The following is a 22,724-nucleotide window of genomic DNA, read 5'->3' as shown; positions in this document are numbered from 1 at the left end:
GTTTGACTACAAACATTAAGACAACCACTGTTAAAAGCTGCAGTTCCTGTTAGGCTTTATTTAAAGGAGCAGTCACAGGGCAAAAAGCATGTAATTGGCCATCTTAGAAATATTTAAAATCCCCCTCAAGTAATTTTTCCGTATATAGATTTGTTTCTTGGAGGGAAAAAAAAAAAGGAATATGTTCGCCAGCTCTATTATTTACTATTCTTCATGTTTATCTCATGGCATTAGTTTCCACACAATGCTAAGACTGTACATCTCCAAACCTAAAGGATTTGTTAACCCCTCCAAAGCATTGGGTTACTATAGAAACAGACATTTTAAAAAGTGTCTGATTTTCAGGTGACCATCACCTACAGTTAATCTGATACACGCCACTGCTGTCTGTTCACTTGGGGCCTAGGTAGAAAAGACCCTTTAGACGTTATTTAGATAACAAAATGGAGGTAAATGTAATTGTACTTAAGCAAACGATACCCAATTCCAAACTTAAAAACCCACAGCAGATAGGAGCTTCCATTGTATGACAAAATGTGGTGAAAACATTAAACACAGAGACAAAATGCAGGTTTTGTAACTGGATTTTATTATTAACAGACAAGAGTGGAGTCAACATCCTCTGTAAACCTGGAGGGGAAAAAAAATAAAGGAAATGTTATCACGGGCACCTTTTAAGTTTGTATAATTGCGCATTACCAGGCCAAAGCTTCCTGAGGATTGAATGCCTGTGCCCTCCATAATTCTATATACAACGCTATGCATTAGCAAAGAAACTCCCAAAGCAAATTACACACAAAATGTAGCATGAAGCCTAGTGTTTCTAGATCTGCTCTTTATCTCATTGTATATCACCAGAGGGCAATTTTAATGCAACAGAACATCCTGAACACTGATGTGACTACTACAAAGCCAAACCTTTAGAAGACCTGGATTGTGTTGTAATCAATGGGTGAAAAGTCGATGCAAATTTGTTATAACTAGATCAAAGAGAAATAATGTTGAACTGATGAAGCTAGTGTCAGAATCACTGGTAAAAATGCAGCATGTGGCCGTGCGAACACACTTTAATATCTTTTGTTGAGCATTAGTTTGTATTAAAGACATGGATATCAGTGTTAAATAACTTCCCTCTGACACCATGGTATACAGAATGCATCCCAAATATGTTTTAACAATTGGCTCTATTGCAGAAAATCCTTATGTAAAATGTGACTTTACAACAAAAGCAGAACCCAAAAGGGGGAAAGATATAACTATTTATTAAGTACTTAAGCAATATTGGTGCTAGAATGCCCATATGCTAGTTTCAAACTAGACCAGGAGTGGCCAACTTCAGTCCTCAAGGGCCACCAACAGGTCAGGTTTAAGGATACCCCTGCTTCAGAACAAGTGGCTAAATCCGTGGCTCAGTCTGACTGAACAATCTGTGCTGAAGCTGGGATATCCTTACAACCTGACCTGTGGACTAGCCACATACCACTCAAATGTCATGGATACACTCACTGTTAGTTGCACAAACACAAGGCATTCCCTACATTAGGTAGAATTCATGTAGTATATGCCTAGATATTTTTTAGATGAAATGGAGGACTATTACATACTATGATGAAACCCATGAGGTTTTTAAAAAGTTCAGTACATATTGTACTGTATAGAGCTTTACAAACCATATAGGTTTCTTAATTTAAAGAACCCTTCTGTTGGCCCGTAAAAAAGCATCACAACCTACAACAATTCTGTTACTCCAGAACCAATGCAGGGGCTCTCGAACTTTGCACTAAAACATCAATATAGCAATGAATAATGCAAGTATCTTCTACAGGAATCCAGGAATGTCTACACCCTAAAATAAACATCTTTCTATTCATGGTGCGGTACAATGCAAAAACAAAAACAAAAAAAGGGGGGGGGGGTGCATACTGCTATATCCTAAAGCAGAGATTCATTCTGGAAATGGCTACAGTTTTATATATTATTCTGTCTCAATGACAAATGTCGTTTGCCAAATCTGAATTATGTCGTTTCTAATGACAAACATGCAGCACAGAAAAATACTTTCACCAAATTCACCTTAGTTCATCCTTCTAATCAGTCTGTTAATCTGGTCTTCCCTGTTTCCAGCATCACCGCCTTCAACAAAGTGTATGGTTTTCTTCTTCATCCCACCCCTGGGGGAGGACAGTTTGAAGGGCCACAGGAAGTTATTTGCAGCCTTGAAGTTTTTGCCAACAGTGAAGATCTCGTGGATCAGGTCTTCCACACAAATGATTCCGCATTTTCCTACAAGGAACAATTGGTACATTCATTTTAAATATATATATATGTTGGACTGGTTACATGACCAAAAAGTGTTCATCCTGCAAAGCTTCTTGATTTCCACATGAACAGGTCAGTCACACGGCTAGAAACTAAGGGCATATCCAATTGTAATGCACGATCTGCTTCAACCAATGTTTAAGGGACTGCCCCAAAAGGCTAAATGATAGCTTGCTGAACAAAAAAAAGTCTTTATTTTTTCTACAAAAAAACAGAGCACTACTCATGGAAACAGGCGATAAGAAAAAAAAAAAAAAAAAAAGGAGCGAAGGTGTCGCCCCACCAACGCACTTTATCAAGGTTTTTTCCTACGCTTGTGCCGTACTGGTACTTTGGATCACAGCTGTGATCCTTATAGATTTGCTCTCATTCCCATTTCTAGAGTAATACTTGATACAAAAATTGCAATCATTTTGAAAGTAGTCAAGAAGCTAACAAAAAACACCGCAAATCTTGAAATTGCTGAAGCGTAGAAATGAAAGGTAAGAATCTAGTGCAGCCGACAAGAGGACCGGTATAAATTAATTAGGCGAGTCGATTTTTAATCTTCAACAAAAACTTTACTTACCAAGGTTGTTCTCAACAAGAGAATTGTCTGTCATAGGGATGCGCTGCTTTCTGATCTTCAGGTACCCCCGTTTGTAGATAAGCTGCCGCACAGACTTCAGGTTGGGATAACTGAAAGATTAACAAAAATATTTAAGCAACATATTACATAAAAAAAACAATACAAATTTATTTTTGCAACCACAGAGGCCATTGAGACCAGGGATTAAGATAATTATAACACTAGGGGGGGGTGTTATAAATCTATCATTCTGCTACAATAAAATAACCAATGGAAACACATGTTCCAACACAATTCCAATTAACATTTATAGCCACATCAAAAAAAAGGAGGCTTAAACACCAGCACAAAGACATTACGTCACTTCCAACACTATAATACAAAAATACAAGTGTTTCTGGGGCCACAGGACGTTATCCTTAGCCTTGAAGTTTTTGCCAACAGTTAAGATCTCATGGATCAGATCTTCCACACATAATTCTGCATTTTCCTGCGTAAAAAGTGCAGCACTTTGTTTGACAGTAGCAAGTGTATCAGTTATTTCACAATTGCTAATTTTATGCCACTCTTCTATACTCTACATGCATCTCTACCACAAAACTGTGAAAGACAAGCTGCTGAAATACTCACCCCCATGCAATGTAGGGTTCTACCAGTCTCAACATGTTAATGGAAGCCTTGTTTAGTTTCACAAATGTTCCGTTGAAGATCTGACGCAGACGGAGAAGTTGCAAAACCTTACGAACCTTTGGGCTCACACTGTTAATACTGCAAAACAGAAGAGAACAGTGAAGCGCGTTGTAGCACAAACCAGGCAGCAACATGGTCAAAAGAGGTTTGCATGTCTTTCGTTATATAGCACGATGTGTGTAACTTTACATAAAACAAGGCAATGGTACCCAACTGGAGATAGGTGTCCCTGCATGCAGTGCAAGTGCTGCATTGGAGAATTTCAGAGAGGAGCAACATGTAAGTACATGATCACTTCTGAAACATAAAAGTATGGCACTGTACAGGCAGTCCTCGGTTATCCAACGGAATCCGTTCTGGAAGTGCGTTGGATAGCGAAACCGTTGTAAAGTGAGTGCCATGTTAATCAGTGGCAGGGAGCGTTGGATAATGCATTCAGGCATCGAAAAATGGCCCTCAGGGTTGCATTGTAAAGCGTTGGATATGCCATTCGTTCTAAAGTGAGACGTTGGATAGCGAGGAATACCTGTATAGGTATAGATCCACAAATTATTTTAACCAGGTGATTGAACTTGGAAAAGTAACCCTTTACCATTAACAAAGTAGTTTAAAGCCACTTACACGCGAAGGATTGGGATTTTTTTTTTTTTTTAATCAGGGGGTCCTTACACAGCAGCAATGGAGCGAGCACACAGAGGAAATGATTTTGGAAGTTGGGCCTGACATTCCGCAATCGCCTCTGTGGGGTCCCTCCATTGCTGCGTAAGGACCCGAACAGGTATGACAACCTGCCTCCCTCTGCAAGACTCCACACCACAGATTAGGGTGAGTGGTGTGCAGGGAGGGAGGCCTTTTGACATGCTAGAACGCTGTTCAGGCTGCTAAAATAAGTGCTGGAACAGCGTTCCGGCACGTGGAGGACGGGCCCCTAATAGCGGTGGGGCCCTGGTGAAGCCGAACCAAGGGTAGTTCCGCCACCGTCAAGAACAATATTTTATGTATATAGTGCCAACAGTATGCAACACTCTACAAAATTAGAACAGAAGGTAAATAAGTTACAAACAAATCGGGATACGTTCAACAGGTACATGACCACATGAGGGAGAGAGGGGGGGAGATATAGATAGATATTTTTTTTTTTTTTAAACCCTTTACACGATTGCACATTTTCACCATCTTACCCTCTAATCCTGATCACGAAAGCCAGTTTGGGTTCTGCAGGCACATAGTAGTTTCCAGCTTTGCGGGCCATCCTGGAGAGACGAACTTCCCGTCTGTACATCTGTCTGTATTCCTTGTAGTAGCTCTCAGCCCTCTTGTAAATAAGCTTCCTTTGTTCTTTACGGACCTACATTTTAATTCAGAAATGTTTATATTAGCTTTCTAGAATACAAACATGTGACAACCACCAATAAACCATACAAAGTCCAATACAGTATGGGTTTGTTTATACATAACCATTCAAACACCTTATCCAAATAGAACCTAAGGAAATGTAAGAATTAAACATCAATTTAATTGTAAGTTCAGAGCAGCGACTGTTTTGATGTTACATTTATCTATTGATACATGCAACAGTGTTAAAGCCGCTGCATTGTAATGACTGCAATAATTGAGACGTCCTGTGTAACTGGTAAGGTCTATAAAAATGTATATATACATACATTACAGGTTTCCCGAGGATTATTTAAAATCTAAATCACTGTTAGTATAATATAAGATGGGGCGTAACAGACACCTGTGTTTTTAAATAAATGTATCCTAATTTGACACTGTTAGATTCTCCATGTTGGGAGGGAACAAAATAAAAAATAAAATAAAAAATGTGAACGGTCATAGAAAACAGTGATTCACAAACGTGAATGTTTGGGACCCTAAACACAACAGGACAATGCACACGCTCGTGTATAGAGTAATACCAAGTATCGCTACATTTTGCCGTCTTAGGCCGAGTCCCCGCTGGCCCCGAGCGCTCCTAGCATGAGCGCCGGGTATCCTTGCATTTGCGCGCAGGCGCATTGCGGGTAGTTGAGCGCGCTACAAAGTAAGATTGTTTTGTTTATCTAAGCGCTGAGCGTGTGTGCCCGCGCATCACGTGAGTGGGGACTTACATAGCTCTATATATGCAAGTAACCGCGACAAGCGCCGCCCGCTCAGCGCTAGCGGGGCCGCAGCCTAAAGCTTATTGCAGACCAAAGACTATTAATGCCACAGACCTCAATATTGAGTAAACAATGAAAACACATGACATTATCAGAGAGGAGCACTACACTGCAACATTACACACCCATCAAAAACTTGTAGACACTTTACATTTTCTTAAAGCTGGCATGTTATAGAGCAGATTATGAAAATATTCCCAGTGCTGCATGTTCATTTTGAGGGCAACAGGAATAAAAGACTGTCCTTACTGAACAGAACGGTTTTAAGAGATATCAGAACGAGAAAGTGATACACAGCACTCACTGAACAGCAGAAATAATGCAGGGTGCATAGGACTAAAAAGGACCCAATTCCTCTAATAATAATACATATAAACAACAAATAGCCCAGCACACACTGTCTGTAGAGAATAGAACAAATGAACGGAATAATGCCAAAAGAAAATGTGATTTAAATGTGTAACACAAACAACCAATACCAGAACCGCATACCCTACATCAAAAAACGGTAGAAAGCAGTCAATAAAAATAGGCAAAAAATAGAATGAGTAAGGGAGGGGGTGGATAATGGGGTACGTGGACAGAAATACATTAAAGGGACAAGACAACACATAGGTGGGTACAATAGTGGGGAAGCAGCAGGGGGGCACCTATTTTTATTGACTGCTTTCTACCATTTTTTGATGTAGGGTATGCGGTTCTGGTATTGGTTGTTTGTGTTACACATTAAATCACATTTTCTTTTGGCATTATCCCGTTCATTTGTTCTATTCTCTACAGACAGTGTGTGCTGGGCTATTTGTTGTTTATAGGTTTTAAGAGATATGACAAACTGCACTCCTGGTAGAACTAAAAGGCATGTATGCATTTACTGAAAAGCAGTGCTCACTGAACTAAAATACTCACTTTCTTTTCAGACAGAATCTTTTTGATGCGCTGGGCCTTCATGGCTGCGAAAGCCTTTCGCCTTTTTAAAAGGCTTTCTGGAACCGATGGCAACTTTTTCCCTCTAAATAAAAAGAAAAAAATATACACGTCATGTAAAAGGTACATAAATGTAATAACTGTTTCCCAGAGAGAAAGGCTTTATTTACAAGTCATGGTTGGACGTCAGTGCAATATTTAAAGACTGTTTTAGTTTCAAATCTAGGGTAGATATCTGTTAAACTTATTACAGCAGCTATAAAGTTCACCAGCCAAGTGGAGCAGTCACCACTGCCATTTAGAAAATACATTTGTAATTATTGCAGTCTCAATGGTGCCAAACCAAACACACTTTACACATGGACACTATGCTATATGTATTTTTGCGAATACGCGTTACATTTCGTTTCATATGTGACGTCCATGCGTGGCCCCTCAAAGCTCAAGAGATATTTGTATCCACTTTCACATTTAATAAAATTATAATTGCTAGCATACATGTGCTCAGTAGGCCACATTTGATATACAAGTCTTATTATTACCACTGACGTACAAAGCACCATGATGGCGATTTATATTCCAGAAGAAGCAAGGACAATGATATCACTTGTTACTGGCAATTAAGCATTTGCCAATTTTAGTGACAAGGTGCATTTAGAAACGCATAAAGATCACTGATCACCACAGTACGCGTTACCACAGCCTAGAAATAATCACGTTCATCTCAGTGTTCAGCAGCCCTAGACTAACCAGCCCTCTGTATAGTGTGGACATTTTGCTAGCACCTGAAGCCACACAACCTCTAAGGTGCCCAACAGGCCAATTAAACTCCGTGCCAAAACATGCACTTGTTGCCATTCCCCTCTCATAGTACATCAGGGCATGTCACGATATGGCCAGCAGCAGACACGGGTCCCTTTACAATGCCACACAACATAACCCCCGGGATTCCTCCTCCTATTCATGCACGGCCTATCCCACAGGGGCCTGCTGGAGTAAGGTATGCGGGGAGCAGCAGCCCCCGAGTAAAACCAGGCCGCAACCCAAGCCGGGGAAACAGGGCCGAGCGCGCCCCACTCTCTCTCCGGGGACGGCAAGCCTCTAATTCCGTAAATAATGAGTATCTCGGGTGTGACGGAGTTTGAAGATACGGAATGGTCTCACATAGCGGCGAGACAGACTGGTTAAAGCACTCGATGGCAACGGATTGAAGAGAGGCCGAAGGATACTCACTCTGTACCCGCCATGTTCACCACCGGAAAAGAGGGAGCCACGCATGCGCAGAGCTCACTTAAAGCCGCGGCGAGGAAGCGTACTACGTCACCGCAGCAGCACCCTGTGTGATCGGAAGCAACACACCGGAAGAGCGCGAGATTTGCAACACGCGTGTGCGCGCGCATGGGGAATCAGTGGTTCCTATCTGCAGCAGAAGCCTGGCACAGACATGGAAGTCAGGCTCGCGTATTGGCATCACAGGTCCCGATGTAAGGTGTCAGTAACACACCGTATGTCAGCTCCAATTCAGTTCGTGGAAGTGAAGCTCACCGTGCGTAACCCTGCTACCTATGATATATATATATATATATATTTTTTTTTTGTAGCCCGGGTGGTGAAAAAGTGATTCCACCTCAAAAACCGTGCTCGTGGTCAAGTGAGACCAGGTGCGCTCCACATGTGACAGTCTTCTCCGGAGAGTAGGCTAGTCCGGTTCCATGACGTCTTCTTCCGAAGAGTCCGACGTCCTTCTCGTTCCCTCCTAGTGCAGCAGGCGCCGCAGGAGGGTCCAAGTCTTTAGGGTTTTCAGCTTACGCCTACTAACCCACCGTAGTCTTTTCCCGAAGGAGGGGTGACCACCGACCAGCACTTAGTCTTCTCGCTCTCCGAAGAAAGAAGGGTGACTATAACCCGACACCAACAAACAAAAAAAGTTCATAGTGCAAGTGCTCCTGTGCGCTGTGTGATGCAGTGCAGGAAGTGCTCTGACAGACGACACAAAAAAGTGTGCACGAGTGCACGCCCGGCCCTTTGCAAGGCCAGGCGGGTGAAAAAAATAATTGGCTTGTCCCCTCAGCGGAAGGCAATAAGGGGGGCCAAGTGCGGGAAAAATAGGGGACGGTGCAAAAATTATCTGTGCAGATCAAGTGCTCGTAAGTGGAGGCCGGACGCCCAAAACGACCAACCACAGTGCAGCAAGTGATACTCCACCAGGTTTTCCACGCCTGGTGGTGCAAGATTAAAAATGCCCGGGCTACTTTGCATCCGCCCTCTCAGCCCATGACAAGAGGACCAAGTGATGCAAATAGGGCCGAGAAGCGATATATATATATATATATATATATATATATATATATATACACACACACACACACACACACCATAATACTGAGTTAAGTTATGGTGAGTAAAAAAAGTGACAAAAACCCTCCACAGGAAAGCAAATATGCAAATACAACTGTATGCTCATCTGCATGTCTTAGGCAGGTCTGCAACCCCGCCTTTCCCCATTATCACCCAGCATACAGCACTTCCACTGCAGCAAGGGATTCTGGGAAATGACATGCAAATGAGCACACAGTGTCACTTTTTGCCTCAAAAACCATGCAGCAAGCTTAAGCCTATAGGGAACCATGTTAAAAATGGTTTTTGAGGCAAAAAGTGACACTGTGCTCATTTGCATGTCATTTCCCAGAATCCCTTGCTGCAGTGGAAGTGCTGTATGCTGGGTGATAATGGGGAAAGGCGGGGTTGCAGACCTGCCTAAGACATGCAGATGAGCATACAGTTGTATTTGCATATATATATATATATATATATATCCACTATATTGAATTAGAGGTCTGAGGTTCATTACATTTCATTCCTTAACCTTTTGCTGATGTGATATCTTCTGTTGTAAGCAGGCCATACACTCTTTTTATACTCAAAGGCAGATTTCTACATGCTGTACCTGTGTTCATTGCCAAAACAAAAAAATTCTATATGAGCCTGATTAAAGTGAGTATTAACTTTTTTTCTGTGTGTAAACTACCTACATTGCATTTCATAATCCTCTGAAATCTGCATTTTAACACATTGGGGATAGCATTAAACTGCGATAGTCAATGGAAGTTTACGTGCTGTAGTGTCCCGATTGATACTATCACAGTTTAATGAATGAACCCACATTATTTGCAAATACAGTTTCTTTGTAAAGCACCAACATATTCTGCAGCGCGGTACAATGGGGGTACAGAGATTCAATAATTACATATGTAGCGCCCTGCTAGAATTTTCACTTTACCATGCAAGTCAGTCCTGGTAGCTGCTGGCAGTGTAGGGGTTAAGTACTCACAAGGCTCAGACATGAGTTATTTGCAATAATAGTTACTGTTATGTTGCACTTAAAGGTAGAGTTGGCCCTGCCTTAGACCGAGTTCAGGGTGGATGCTATGGCTGCGAGCTTTGGATCAGTGCAGCACCGCAGGCCCCAAGGTAAGGCCTCGTTCAGGGTGCCAGAGACAGGACTCGGAGGGAGGGCGGCAGTTTGCTGGGCGATGTGTGTTCATCCCCAGCAGACTGTTTCAGGAGTTGGGGAGGGGGCGGGGCTACACACGGCAGCTTAGGGATCCAAGCTGCATTGGCTGCCTAGGTCCCAGTGACGCTGCTGCAGCTTCAAAAAACGATTTTTTCGTTTCTTGAAACTGTAGCCAGCGTCAACTCCTGGCTTCGGAGACAGGGCAGCTGCTACCCTGACAACCAGTATTCAATTTGAATACTTTGTGTCACACGGCAGCTCGCACGGCAGCACGCCCTCCCTCCGAAGCCAGCACCCTGAACGAGGCCTAAGGGGGTAAGTGCTGGTCACACTACAGGGATTTGTCCCGCGCTACCAGCTCCTTAGAAATAAAAAAAATCAGGACTCACCACTTGGACATCACCAGGGGGAAGTCTAAAGAGGCAGCTCCTGGGACCCTCACAAGAATAGTAATAATAATACAAGTTTCCACAAGTTTTCTACAACAAAAAAGGCACAAGAAGCATCACAAAACCCCAGAACCAAACCAAGATGTCAGTAAAGTATAAGAAGTCAGAGCAAAGGAATTCACAATATTCTTTGGAGGCTCCCAGCGTGCAGCCGACCATGAGGTAGGCGATCGGGGAGCAGACAAAGCATGTGAGCAGGAAGATAAGGCTTGGGAGGGCGGCGAGTTCACAAGAGGGTTCATCGAGGAGCTCTTTAAAAAGATAACTCAATCATTTCAATCGGAACTACGCTCGGCAGTCAAAAGAATTTAAAGAAGAAATTGCAGTTTTGAGCCAGCGGACCACAGACCTAGAGTCCAAAATGGAGAACTCCCTCCAGCTGCAAGCACAAACAGAAGACACAGTTCTGAAACGGAACTATGAAATCAAACTCCTCAAACAAGACCAAGAAAATAGGGAGAGGAGACAGAAAGTTAGAATCCGGAATATCCCGGAAACTATCCCTATTGGAGGGCCTACGCCCCTATCTCAAAAGATTATTTAAAAACATTGATCCATCGCTGGAAGAAAAGTAGATTGAGATGGTCAGGGCCCACAGGGTCTTAGGCTCTAGATCAGAAGACCCCAAGAGATGCAGGCACGTGATCATCAAGATGCACCACTACACCACAAGAGAAAGAATCAGCAGATGCTGCAGGGAAAGAGGGGGCATACACTTCGAGATCAACAACATCCAAATATTCAACGATCTTGCTAAAGAAACAGTGACCAGACGCAGAGACCTAAATCCACTGACCTCCCTCTTGAGAGAGAGAGAGGGGAATCAAATACAGATGGAGCTTCCCATTCAAACTAATGGTCATGAAAAGCAGAAAACAATTCATCCTAAGATACCCAGAAGAAAGTCCAAAATTCCTACATCACCTCGGGATTACGCCACCGCCGGGCAACGCAAGTCCAAGGCCCAAACAGCAAAGACCAGAGTGGCAAGAAGCACCACGCGCTTCTAAGAGGTTAGCCATACAGAATCACCAAAGACCCACAAGCAAGGATTAAGAGCCGACCCGCTCCCCCCAGCTCTTGCTCAGCGACCTACCGAGATCCCAGTCTCAACAAAAGAAACAGAACCACAACGAAATGAGAGAGATCCATAAAAAAATTTTTTTTAAAGGGTTCCAAATAGAAGCATAAGAACTTATAGTAAGCGTGACGGAGCGGCGGCTTGGTCGCGATCGCTGAAGTCATCTCAATTTGATTTTCCAGCGACCGCAGCCTGACGTCGCGTCGCCGGCACTATAAGCGTAGCTTTAGGCTGAGTCCCCGGTGGTCACGGCAGCACGCACGCCACACACCACAGCACAGTCCTCTATGGGGCAGGCCTCAGTGGCTGTGTGTGTGTGGATGCGCAAAGTGCTGTGACGCGTAGGCTAGCAGGGAAGACAAGAATGTTGTCTTCCCGTGTCGCGACGCGGTCACGTGGTCGGCGCGCAGCCAATGGCAGGACATATCTGCCCTGTCATGGACCCGCCCCCGCTCTCCGTTTGAGCTCCCCTACAGACCTCCTAATCCTTTGCACACCTTATGTCCCTTAGCAATGAGTGAGATTTAAGGTACAGTGTGACAAGGCTCATCAGGTGAATGGGTGTTTTAAGGCTTTGCACTGTTTGTAAAGTTTGTGTCTAAGGCTGCGCTTACAGTGCCCGTGATGGCACTCCAAAACCAAACAAATGACTCCGTCGCCAGCGCTTATAGTAAGCACGACGGCGCAATGTCGTGACCAAAAATTTGGAAGCGGGGTAAATTTGATTTTTTACAGACTGTCGCCAAATGTGACTGTCTGTAAACCAATCAATGACCCTGTCGCCAGCGACGTCGCTGAAAGTTAAATTATAACTTTCGCTAGTGGCCGCGCTTACAGTGACGGCGACGCAACCGATGACGTCACCCGTCGCCGGCACTGTAAGAGCAGCATAAGTGATAAAAGGTTGACAAGGATTTTCTGACTGCTGCTGTGGTGTCTATTATTTGTTTTGATTACGGATTCGCTCAGCTATTGGGTTTTTCATTTAGGTTGTTTCAATATTTAGTTATAAATATATAAATTTACCAGGAAGTAATACATTGAGTTACCTCTCGTTTTCAAGTATAGTGCTTTATATCAGCTATATTTTTAAGTCCAAGACCTCTTTCACTTTAGACTTGTACAAAGATGATGCTTCAAGTGTAAGACTGAAAAGTGCCTGCTGAATCTTGATATTTACTATTCGCTATTCATATTGACCTTGTCTTATGCCTCAATTATATTTATACAAGTGACATTTTGTGTCCCACTTAGCTTGTGAGAGATCAATTTTCTTTCGGTTTATAGTCCTCTGTCTTTTTTAAAAGATAAAAAGGTAATTAAACAAGTTGCAGGTGACAACCGTTATATGCTTATAGTTTAACTCTTGCATCACAAGACTGAGGTGAGAACTATATAGTGTGTACAGTAAATATCTACAATGTCACACAAGTTCGTGAAATAGGACAATATTGCACTTCTCACCAAGTGTTTCTCTTTCTGTCTCACTCACCAGAACAGTAAAATACTAAACATGACAAGAGAATATGAGAAATTTACACACTTGTGAACACAAGAACTAAATAGGAGTATAAACATTTGGCTAAAAGTTCGCAAGCATGCGATAATCTTTAAAATGTAGGACAATTTGTGTAAACTGAATCTCTTCAATAAGATTTTAGCAAATAGTTTGTTAGACTCTGCGTTCCTTTTTGTTTTGTCTTTAGCATGATAAAAGAGAATTTGATCAGATGATGCCCTGTATAGCGCTAAAGAAACAACGTTCTCTGTTTGACTAATTATTCAAGATTTATTTATAATACTGGAACAAATGAATATTGACCTGTTTTCAACCCCTTTTACAGAAGCAAAAAACATGTTATGTTTATGAAATACAAAGGATTGAAATACAAATTGATTAGCAAAAATACATATTTTAAAGGAAACCTAAAGTGTTTAATTTTATGTATGCATAAAATAAATATGAGAATATACATAACTCTCCAAATAGTGAAATATGTAGGAGGAATAAGTAGTGACGTTTTGTAATTAATAGATCTAGCTCTTACTCAATATGCTGTAGAGCAGCTTCCTTATGCTGGAGAAGATTTTAGTCCCATTCATTTGAATGGATCTGAACTTTTCTCCAACACTTGGAATCGACTACACAGCATATTGAATAAAGGCCGTTGTCGTTGGAAGGTGCACAACTGTCCAATGTATTCCAGGTGAACGTGAAGAAGAACAGCACTCCTGTGGACTTGTAAATATTGGAACATGATTGTAGTGATCAACATTTTGGTCTTAGGGCTCGTTCAGGGAGGCAGCTGAGGACTCGGAGGGGGGGCGTGCGGGAGGCAGTGCTGGGAGTTTGCTGGCGACATGTGATTATCCCCCAGCTGACTTTTCAGCGTTGGGGCGGGGGCGGGGCTACAGGCTGCAGGGTTAAAGTATCCAAGCTGCAGCCATGAAATCATTCTGAAGAATGATTTCATTGGCTGCCTTGGTCCCTGTGACGCGGCTTCAGCTCCAAGAAACGAAATTTTCGTTTACTGAGCTGTCGTCAGCGGCAACGCCTGGCTTCGGAGGCAGGGCAGTAGCTACCTTGAAAACAAGTATTCAAATTGAATACTTTGTTTCTCACTGCAGCAAGCACGTCAGCACGCCCTCCCTCCGAAGCCAGCACCCTGAACGAGGCCTTACACTGACCTTTATCAAGATGAATCACGGTGACAACAATGTACCATATGTACCCTCAATGTATTGCAGGTCCAATAACAATGAAAGAGTTTATTAAAATATAATCACTCTCCCCCAGTCTTAGCTCTGATACGAATGCTATATCATTTCATGGTTATGTTATGAGACATCGTGGCTGCATGTTAGAAGGACTATGCTGTGCTTAGGTATTTCAGCTATTCCCACCCTAAATATTCTAATAAAAATACTTGCCAATTAAGACAGGGAAGTGTCTGCAGCAGCAGATTCGAGGCTCCAACTGGCGTACCTCAAGATTAATACCCACTGGAGCCTTGGATTTGATTAGAATGCCGTATTAATCACATACAGGGTATTTATGACACAACCATGAAATTTGTGTCTGTGTATGTGTGCGTCTGTAATTTTTCTAAAGAACATGCATAGTTATGTCGCTGCACTAATCAGCTCATTGAAATCATAGGGGATAATGCCAGTAGAAGAGCTGTGAAAAAGAGTAGTGGTACTGTGTTTGATTTCAATATGTTTTAGACCTGTTTATCATTGGGCCCCAACTTGTTTGCACCTTGTTTTAGAAAATGTAAATGCAAAATGTAGGCTCTAAAAACAGAAATCCTCTTTTCTTTAAAACGTCAATGGAACTGTAGGCTTCTCTTGGTTTGTTAATTAGAAATGTGGTTGCTCCCTTAATGCTAAGGTGATACGTCGTGTCCTAGAACCATAACACTTTGACCCAAGAATAACACTACCATTTATTGACATTATAGGCTTCTGCCATGGAGAGGAAGTTCTAAATTGTTCGTTTTTTTTGTGAAGTTCCTATTCAACTTAGCTTGAAAATATTTTTCTTTTAGAAATTACTGGCATTATTATTGCTTTCCATAATAATGACAAAAGTTCCTGTCAAATTCTAACTGCTGATTTTTTATTCCAGAGTAACACTGATGTGTGATCATTTTTACAAGGCCACTGAAATGTTGGCACCATTAAGATTTTTTTATGAAATGGCTAATATCTTAGCCAAAATCAATTAAATATTGGAATCAGTATGATTACTTAATAATAATAATAACAACTTTATTTCATAAGGCACTTTTCTCCCAATGGGACTCAAAGCTCTTCCCAGTTAGAGTGTTGCACGTGGTACGCAGCACATAGGAATTTTTACAGACAGTCCCTGCCCACATGAGCTTACAATCTATGTTTTTGGCACCTGAGGCACAGGGAGATAATGTGATGTAACCCCCCCTCTGGGTTACTACAGGTATAGAAGGGGTTATAGTCTGGGGAATTGTGGCAAGGCAATGACCTTTAAGGTTTTGTTGCATTTCAGCCAACTGCCATTTATGCCCCGCCCCTATTCTGGAAAGAGCTCACCCGTTTTGCGGGTGAAATGATGAGGTGCCCAACCATGGGCCTGTGAGATCACTAGGTGGTATAAATGTAGAGGTACAGGGGGCTGGGCTTCAGACGCCAGGAGGACCTAAGGAGTGCTTCTACAACATCAGGAGGACTCCCAGAGAAACAGGAGGGGGTCTCGATATGTATGTATGTATGTAGTCCTATATTTAATAAGTGTGTAACTCTGTGTTTTAAGTATGTGAGGTCACTTGTATTGTTTTGGTAGATAGGGAAAGTGCCTCTGAGTAGATAGGGCCCCTTGAAGATCTGATGGGAAGTCCATAGCAATACACTGAGGGAGTGTGTGCGTGTGACAGGTTCACAGAGTGGGATCCCTAAACCAGGGTTCCACAGAACTCTCACTAGCAAGGTAGCTCTAAGGCCAACTTTGGAAGAAGTAAGCACACTAGGCCACTAAAGAGGACAGCTTATATTAATGAGGGGTAGATGGGAACCCTGATGGTAAAAGTTCTTGGAAAGTGCCTGCAGAGGACTCCAGGATATTGGAAGTTATGGAAATGGATATTCAACTTTGACTATGTATAAAACAAGAGTGACGTAAGCCATGTGTGCCTCCCCATGGAGATGTATGGACTCCAGGGAACAAGAATGTAAGAGTAAAAACCTGTCCTGTCAATAAAGCCTGTCCTGTTTGTATAAAAGTTTCTGACACCCTTTTCTTACCACACTGAGAGCTTACAATACCAGTCAGCCGAATGCCAGCAAGAGTCTGTGGCACCGCATCTACACTACCTCATAACCTCTCCTTGCCCCTTGCCGGCTGGCAAGGAGGGGTTACAGTGAATTGCCCAAGGTCACAAGGCCCGGATTTCAGGATTTTAACCTGCTTCAAACTCAGTCATTGTTTTGTGTGTACAGCACCCCCACCCAAAAATTAGGCACTCCTGTATATTGCTGTTGATATGCTGGCCAATTAAGTGGAGAAAGTCAGACACTTTACTCACTGAGCCACTCCAATTAGATTGTAAGCTCCTCGGAGCAGGGACTCCTCTTTCTAAATGTTACGTTAGTCTGAAGAACTTATTCCCATGACCTGTATCTTTTTATTATTTGTTATTTATATTATTACCACGTGTGTTACTACTGTGAAGCGCTATGTACATTAATGGCGCTGTACAAATAAAGACATACAATAAAATACAATACAACTGACCAGCATATCAACAGTAATACACAGGAGTGCTTCATTTTTGGGTGGGGGTGCTGTACATACAAAATCAGTAACATACATATATTACCATAATGTAAAAATGTATCAACCCAGTATCAACAAACAAATGTATCAACAGCACCCCTAGTGTCCAGAGTTATAGCCCCAATGGCAATATGCATTTCCTTCGATCTCATTATGCTGCTTCTGTTCAGTTTAACATCAAAAACTATGCAAATCTCAGCTCATGTACTGTACTTGGCAATCTCCCACCACCCCAGTTAGCACCTTGTAATTCAGTTATCTATGATATCCTATGTCTGTTCCCCTGATGCTCTGAAGACAACAGCCGTCAATAATACATGTAAATAACATTTGCCAGGTAACTATTCTCCTGAATAATACAGTAGCTGTAATAAATATATAAGATAATACTAATAATAATGAATGTGAAATTAGATGAAATCTAAGAAACTAGTCAATCAAGGAAAACAAAGAAATATGAATATATCCGTATAAAATATAGCTAACCGGTGGGCATTGGTAAAAATACAATATTGGACCATGGATCTGATACAGAGGTGTGGTTTACATTTAAATCATTAGAAAAACTAAAGTGAAGGAAGAATTCAGCTCACAGGACAAGGTAAAACATTATTTAATTAAGAGTTAGGACTTGCCTGATCTGGTGGGCCAGCTTGTCAAATGATGTAACTAAAGACCCAATTTAAATTATATTAGAAAGAGTTAATTTGTGCGCATGCTTTTATGCAGCAGAATCAAAGTAATAAGATGAACGGTTGGGTTTTTATTGATGTGGATGTGCGTGAATCGTTTGCGTTAAACAAATGTTTGTCAATCTTCAACAACACTCCAGTAAAAATGATAAAACATTGCAAGTACGATATGTACGGTTTATTCAGCTGGGGTTCTGAGAAACCCTTGGGTTCCCCGGGCATGCCTATAGGGTTCCCTGTCATTTGAAAATGGTCCCAAATACAAAAGAAATTACAATGCATGTGATTTGAGACACGCTATTAGAGAGGGTTGGGGTTCCTTACAATGCATCTGATCTCAGACACACTATTAGAGAGGGTTGAGGTTCCTTACAATGCATCTGAGCTCGGACGCGTTATTAGAGAGGGTTGGGGTTCCTTACAATGCATCTGAGCTCAGACGCGTTATTAGAGAGGGTTGGGGTTCCTTACAATGCATCTGAGATCAGACGCGCTATTAGAGAGGGTTGGGGTTCCTTACAATGCATCTGATCTCAGCCGCGCTATTAGAGAGGGTTGGGGTTCCTTACAATGCATCTTATCTCAGATGCGCTATTAGAGAGGGTTGGGGTTCCTTACAATGCATCTGATCCCAGACGCGCTATTAGAGAGGGTGGGGTACCTTACAATGCATCTGATCTCAGACGCGCTATTACAGAGGGTTGGGGTTCCTCGGAATTTCACAATATAATTATAGGGTTCCTTGGCCAAAAAAAGGTTAAAAAGCACTGGCTTACCGTAATACGTGGAGTTACTTTTAGAGCCTCACATTTCTTTTAGGATTTATACGTCTGCCACAAGGGCGGTCAAAGTGAACCATATGGCCTGTGCTACGTGCCTTATTGATCACCTCTCGTTATACTTGGCTGAAGCATGCAGCAAATAAGCAGTTATGGTAATTGCAGGAAACAATGAAGCTTATGTTTAAATGTCAGTAAAGATTTTCTCAGCATGTTAAAAAGGATAAATGTCAGACAGCATATTGAAAATGGCAGAAAGTACAGACATCATGAAAAAAATCCATACTATATAGATTAACCGCGTTTAAATTGACATATTTATTTCGTTTTCATAACATTCTTTGATTCAGTCGTTTTTTGAGCAATTCTTCCCAAGAAAATTGTATAGTGAATACACCACTGCGGCTTTGAAGCTCATGTTGAAGAACATATATTAAAGTTTTCATGCTGGTCCATTAAACAGTATCAAAATCTGCAAAAAATACAACAATTATTGATTACATAGCCATTATATTAAATCAGGTAGGAATGTACTCAAGCTTTGCCACTAGGTGGAGCCCAGCAGCAGCGTCAGAATGAATTCTGCTATGACTTGAGCATAGGCTGTGCTGAACCGCTGTTTAATACGGCAGGCATATGCTTATAGGGGTCCATGTTAACATGGATAAGAAGCAAAAACTGAAGCACTGGTTTGTGGACCAATTTGAGACGTGAATGTGCTCATAAGTGGTGTTTTTATTTGTTGTACACTTAGCATAGCTTTCTTTGTGTCTGGTTGTAACCACTCCCAACTACACAAAGCCAGTAACAATCATCACACTGATGAGACCCAAAAGTTTGAAACAGGCAGTAAGTCAGTTTGCTGGCTATGCATGTCTTTAACCTAGGCTATGCTGAAAAGCTGTGTAATAGGCCGACATTAGCTTGTAGGGGTCCATGATGTAGATAAGAAGCAAAATGTTGGCATGTGCATGTCATTACCCAGAATCCCTGGCTGCAATGGAAGCATTGTATGCTAATAGATAATGGAACAAGGCAGGTTTTTGGAGCTGTCTGAGGCATGTGAATGTACTCACAAGTGATATTTTTTATTTGCCGAGCTATGAATAAGTGCAATTGAGTCCCAAGCCCCTATTCAGTATTCTGCACATATGTCTTTCTCATCCTCAAAAAGTGTAGCTGAAGTCTTATCCAGCACCAGAATGACAGCTTCATGGCATACAGATGCAGCAAAACGTACTACAGGATTATCGCTGTGGGGGGTCCGATCTAGAAGCATGGACACCCTTCCCCTCTCCCCGCAGTGCGACTACATTATCTTCGGAGACGCAGCTTGCAGCTCTTTCAGCAGTAAATCCTGTTAAATCTGTACGTGCCCAAGTACCTAGAAACCATTGTCTTGATAATTTTAGACTAACTGCTGCCTTAAATAATGCTATATTAAATCGCTCCTGGTGTTATCATACCATACCAATAGTCTGCTTGATACGTGTATATAATAATGGATAACATACATGCACGTGATAAGTGTTTTCCTCCTGTCCTGTTTAATATGAAGGCCTAGTTTATCATTTAAAGCTGCCCAATGTCCTAGTCTACCAGGGACACTCCAGGATTGCACAGGTAGAAAGAAACAAATACATCAGGAAGAACTGCAGGCAGCGTAGAGGCATCTTAAAATCAACAAATATGTATTTTTAAATCAAGTAACACTTATTAAATGTTTAGAGCAGTACTAGGACCCCATCCCCATCGCAAGCACATTGCTGGCTCACTAAAAAAAAAACTGTCCCAACTGAGCTTTCCAGAAACTGGGAATATTTTACTTGGTGCCGTGTGAAAAATAATACAGTATAATTTTATGTTCACAGGGCCCTATGGAAATCATGCTTATCAAGTACTTATTGCTGTAAACTTTTATCTGCTCATCAATTGTGGCATCATAAAATTACTTTACAAGGAAAGAACAAAGGGTATCCATGTGTCACTGGAATTTTTTGTTTTCTTTCCTCTGGATCATTATATCAAAAATATAGGATGAGTATCTCACCCAATCAAATTGGTTGAACTGGATGGACATACAGATGTAACAAGACTAAGTGTTTTCGGTGCTGCTGTGACCCACGGTCACGTGGCACCTGGGGATTAACGCACGTGGCACCTGGGGATTAACGCAGAGGGGGTCCCATTTGAAGGCATGGACCTCCAGAGCTCGATTGCAGCAGACACTGTCCCCGGCACCGCAGACTTTTGCTTCTTCGAACAGTAAGTCTTACTACACCTCTGTGTCTTCTTCAACTTCATCTATTATTATTATTAACAAGTTACTTGTATATTCTGGGCTCAACTAACATGAAAACACGAGAGAGCGATCATAAAAATCCTCAAATGCCTTCAGTTATAGAAGCATCAAAGGTTGAAAAAAAAATATATATTTAAACATACTTGTCTGAATAAATGAAATTGTGCCAGTCACATCCATTTAAATATGCGATTGCCATTAATTCAACCTCCTTAATGGGATTGACGTTTACTTGAATGAGTCATTAGTGCTAAGCACCATTTAGTAAATCTGGCCTTAAGTGTGTGGGCTTTTCCCACCATGTACATTACTAAGTGTCTGGGATCTTCCGACACCCCCAGAGGATCATTGTGTGTCCAGTTTCCTGCCACCTTAAATATCATTAAGCAGCTGTTTCCTCTTATGTCCCAATAATATTAAATCCTTCATCCCAAAACCCACAAATAATTTTGATTCCAAAGTCTTCAGACCAAGTATAAGATTAATATGTTCAGTGATGGAGTACAATGTGATGCATTTACAGATATGCATTACTCTGCATATTACAGACATGTATTATTCTGATTTCAGATATACAATGTTAGTTACAGCATGCTGTTGACACATGATAGGTATGCAATTACATGCACATCATAGACTTACGATTCGTTTCTTATAGACATAAAAATGCTCTGCGCTATAGATATTCCATACAATGCTCTCTATGTTGTACTTAACTGAGTCTCTGTACATTACAAATATGCATTCCTCTCAAAATTACACATGTATGAAGCTGTGTACATTACAGAAATACAATCTGAAGGTTTATAGTGTTCTTTATATTGTATACACAGCTCTGCAGAATGCAAACAGACCATGCTTTTCACCTTACAGGTGATAAAATGTTCTACTCGTTTGGTCTACATATTACAGATAAATATTGCTATGCATCACACAAGTTGTTAAATGTCAAATCCTGCATACTTGGTCATAATAATATATTTTTTATGAATGTATGGCAGGGAATTGTATGTTGGAGAAAATGTTCATGTACACCCCACTAAAGATGATGGCTCTCTAGCGTCACCCGTATTGCTGCATTTGGGTGAATTCTACATTTGACAGAGCAGAATAGTGGTGTTTTCCATGTATTTCCAGTAGAGCCATTGAAGTTAGGTTGCAACACATTGCAAATGATTTAGAAGTGTTGGGGGAACGTTTTCATTTGTTACAAAACCTGCATCAAGGAAATGTTCTAGGTCACTCTCGGGACAGACGTTTGGAAATGCAGAATCGTGCTCCTCCTTTTAATCTGTTATTGATGCAGAAATCTACAAGAAATAAACAAGTTTAGAAAATAATATTTTCTTTTACTAACATTAAAAGCAGTGGGCGATTGCCATTGCAACCTAGTAAAAAATATCAATTGTTCCTTCATGTTTGTATATCTTTGACACAGAATGCATGATAATATGAACATTGCTCTAACTCAGGGGTGGGCAACTCCAGTCGTCAAGGGCCACCAACAGGTCAGGTTGTTCCTTAGGCCTCGTTCAGGGTGCTGGCTTCGGGGGGAGGGCGTGCTGACGTGCGTGCGGCCGTGGGACACAATGTATTCAAAGTTTACTGTGGTTGTCAGGGTAGCGGCTGCTCTGTCTCCGAAGTACGGAGTTGACGCTGGCTACAGTTTCAATAAACAAGCCAGGTTGTTTTTTGAAGCTGCAGCAGCGTCACTGGGACCTCGGCAGCCAATGAAATCATTCTTGAGAATGATTTCAAGACTGCAACTTCGATCCCTAACCTCAGGTCTGTAGCCCCGCCCCGTCCCCGCCTCCTCAACTCCTGAAAAAGTCTGCTGGGGAGGCTGAACACACATCGCCCAGCAGACTGCCGCCCGCCCTCGCGAACGCCCGCCCTCCAACTCCTGCCTCCAGCACCCTGAATGAGGCCT

The 22,724-nt window shown here is 41.8% G+C and overlaps 1 protein-coding gene across 2 annotated transcripts in view; it reads right to left on the bottom strand.

The window, feature by feature from the left end:
• Positions 1–568: 568 nt before the first annotated feature.
• Positions 569–22,724, bottom strand: part of RPL7 (ribosomal protein L7) — a 347,318-nt gene continuing 325,162 nt past the window's right edge. Inside the window, exons 1-7 of one of the 2 annotated variants that reach the window (XM_075583456.1) lie at positions 7,897–8,049; positions 6,646–6,748; positions 4,759–4,925; positions 3,518–3,655; positions 2,888–2,997; positions 2,074–2,283; positions 569–630 (exon numbers count right to left, since the gene is read on the bottom strand). In XM_075583456.1, the coding sequence (XP_075439571.1) occupies positions 2,075–2,283; positions 2,888–2,997; positions 3,518–3,655; positions 4,759–4,925; positions 6,646–6,748; positions 7,897–7,910 (741 nt within the window). In that variant the 5' untranslated portion in view covers positions 7,911–8,049 and the 3' untranslated portion in view covers positions 569–630; position 2,074. Of the gene's footprint in view, positions 631–2,073; positions 2,284–2,887; positions 2,998–3,517; positions 3,656–4,758; positions 4,926–6,645; positions 6,749–7,896; positions 8,050–22,724 lie in introns of those variants that run through there. The other variant, XM_075583459.1, reaches the window with a different exon arrangement.

Source organism: Ascaphus truei, chromosome 2 (assembly GCF_040206685.1).
Source record: "Ascaphus truei isolate aAscTru1 chromosome 2, aAscTru1.hap1, whole genome shotgun sequence".
Lineage (NCBI taxonomy): Eukaryota > Metazoa > Chordata > Amphibia > Anura > Ascaphidae > Ascaphus > Ascaphus truei.
Note: the sequence above shows the minus strand (reverse complement) of the source record. Positions and strands in the feature narration are given on the sequence as shown.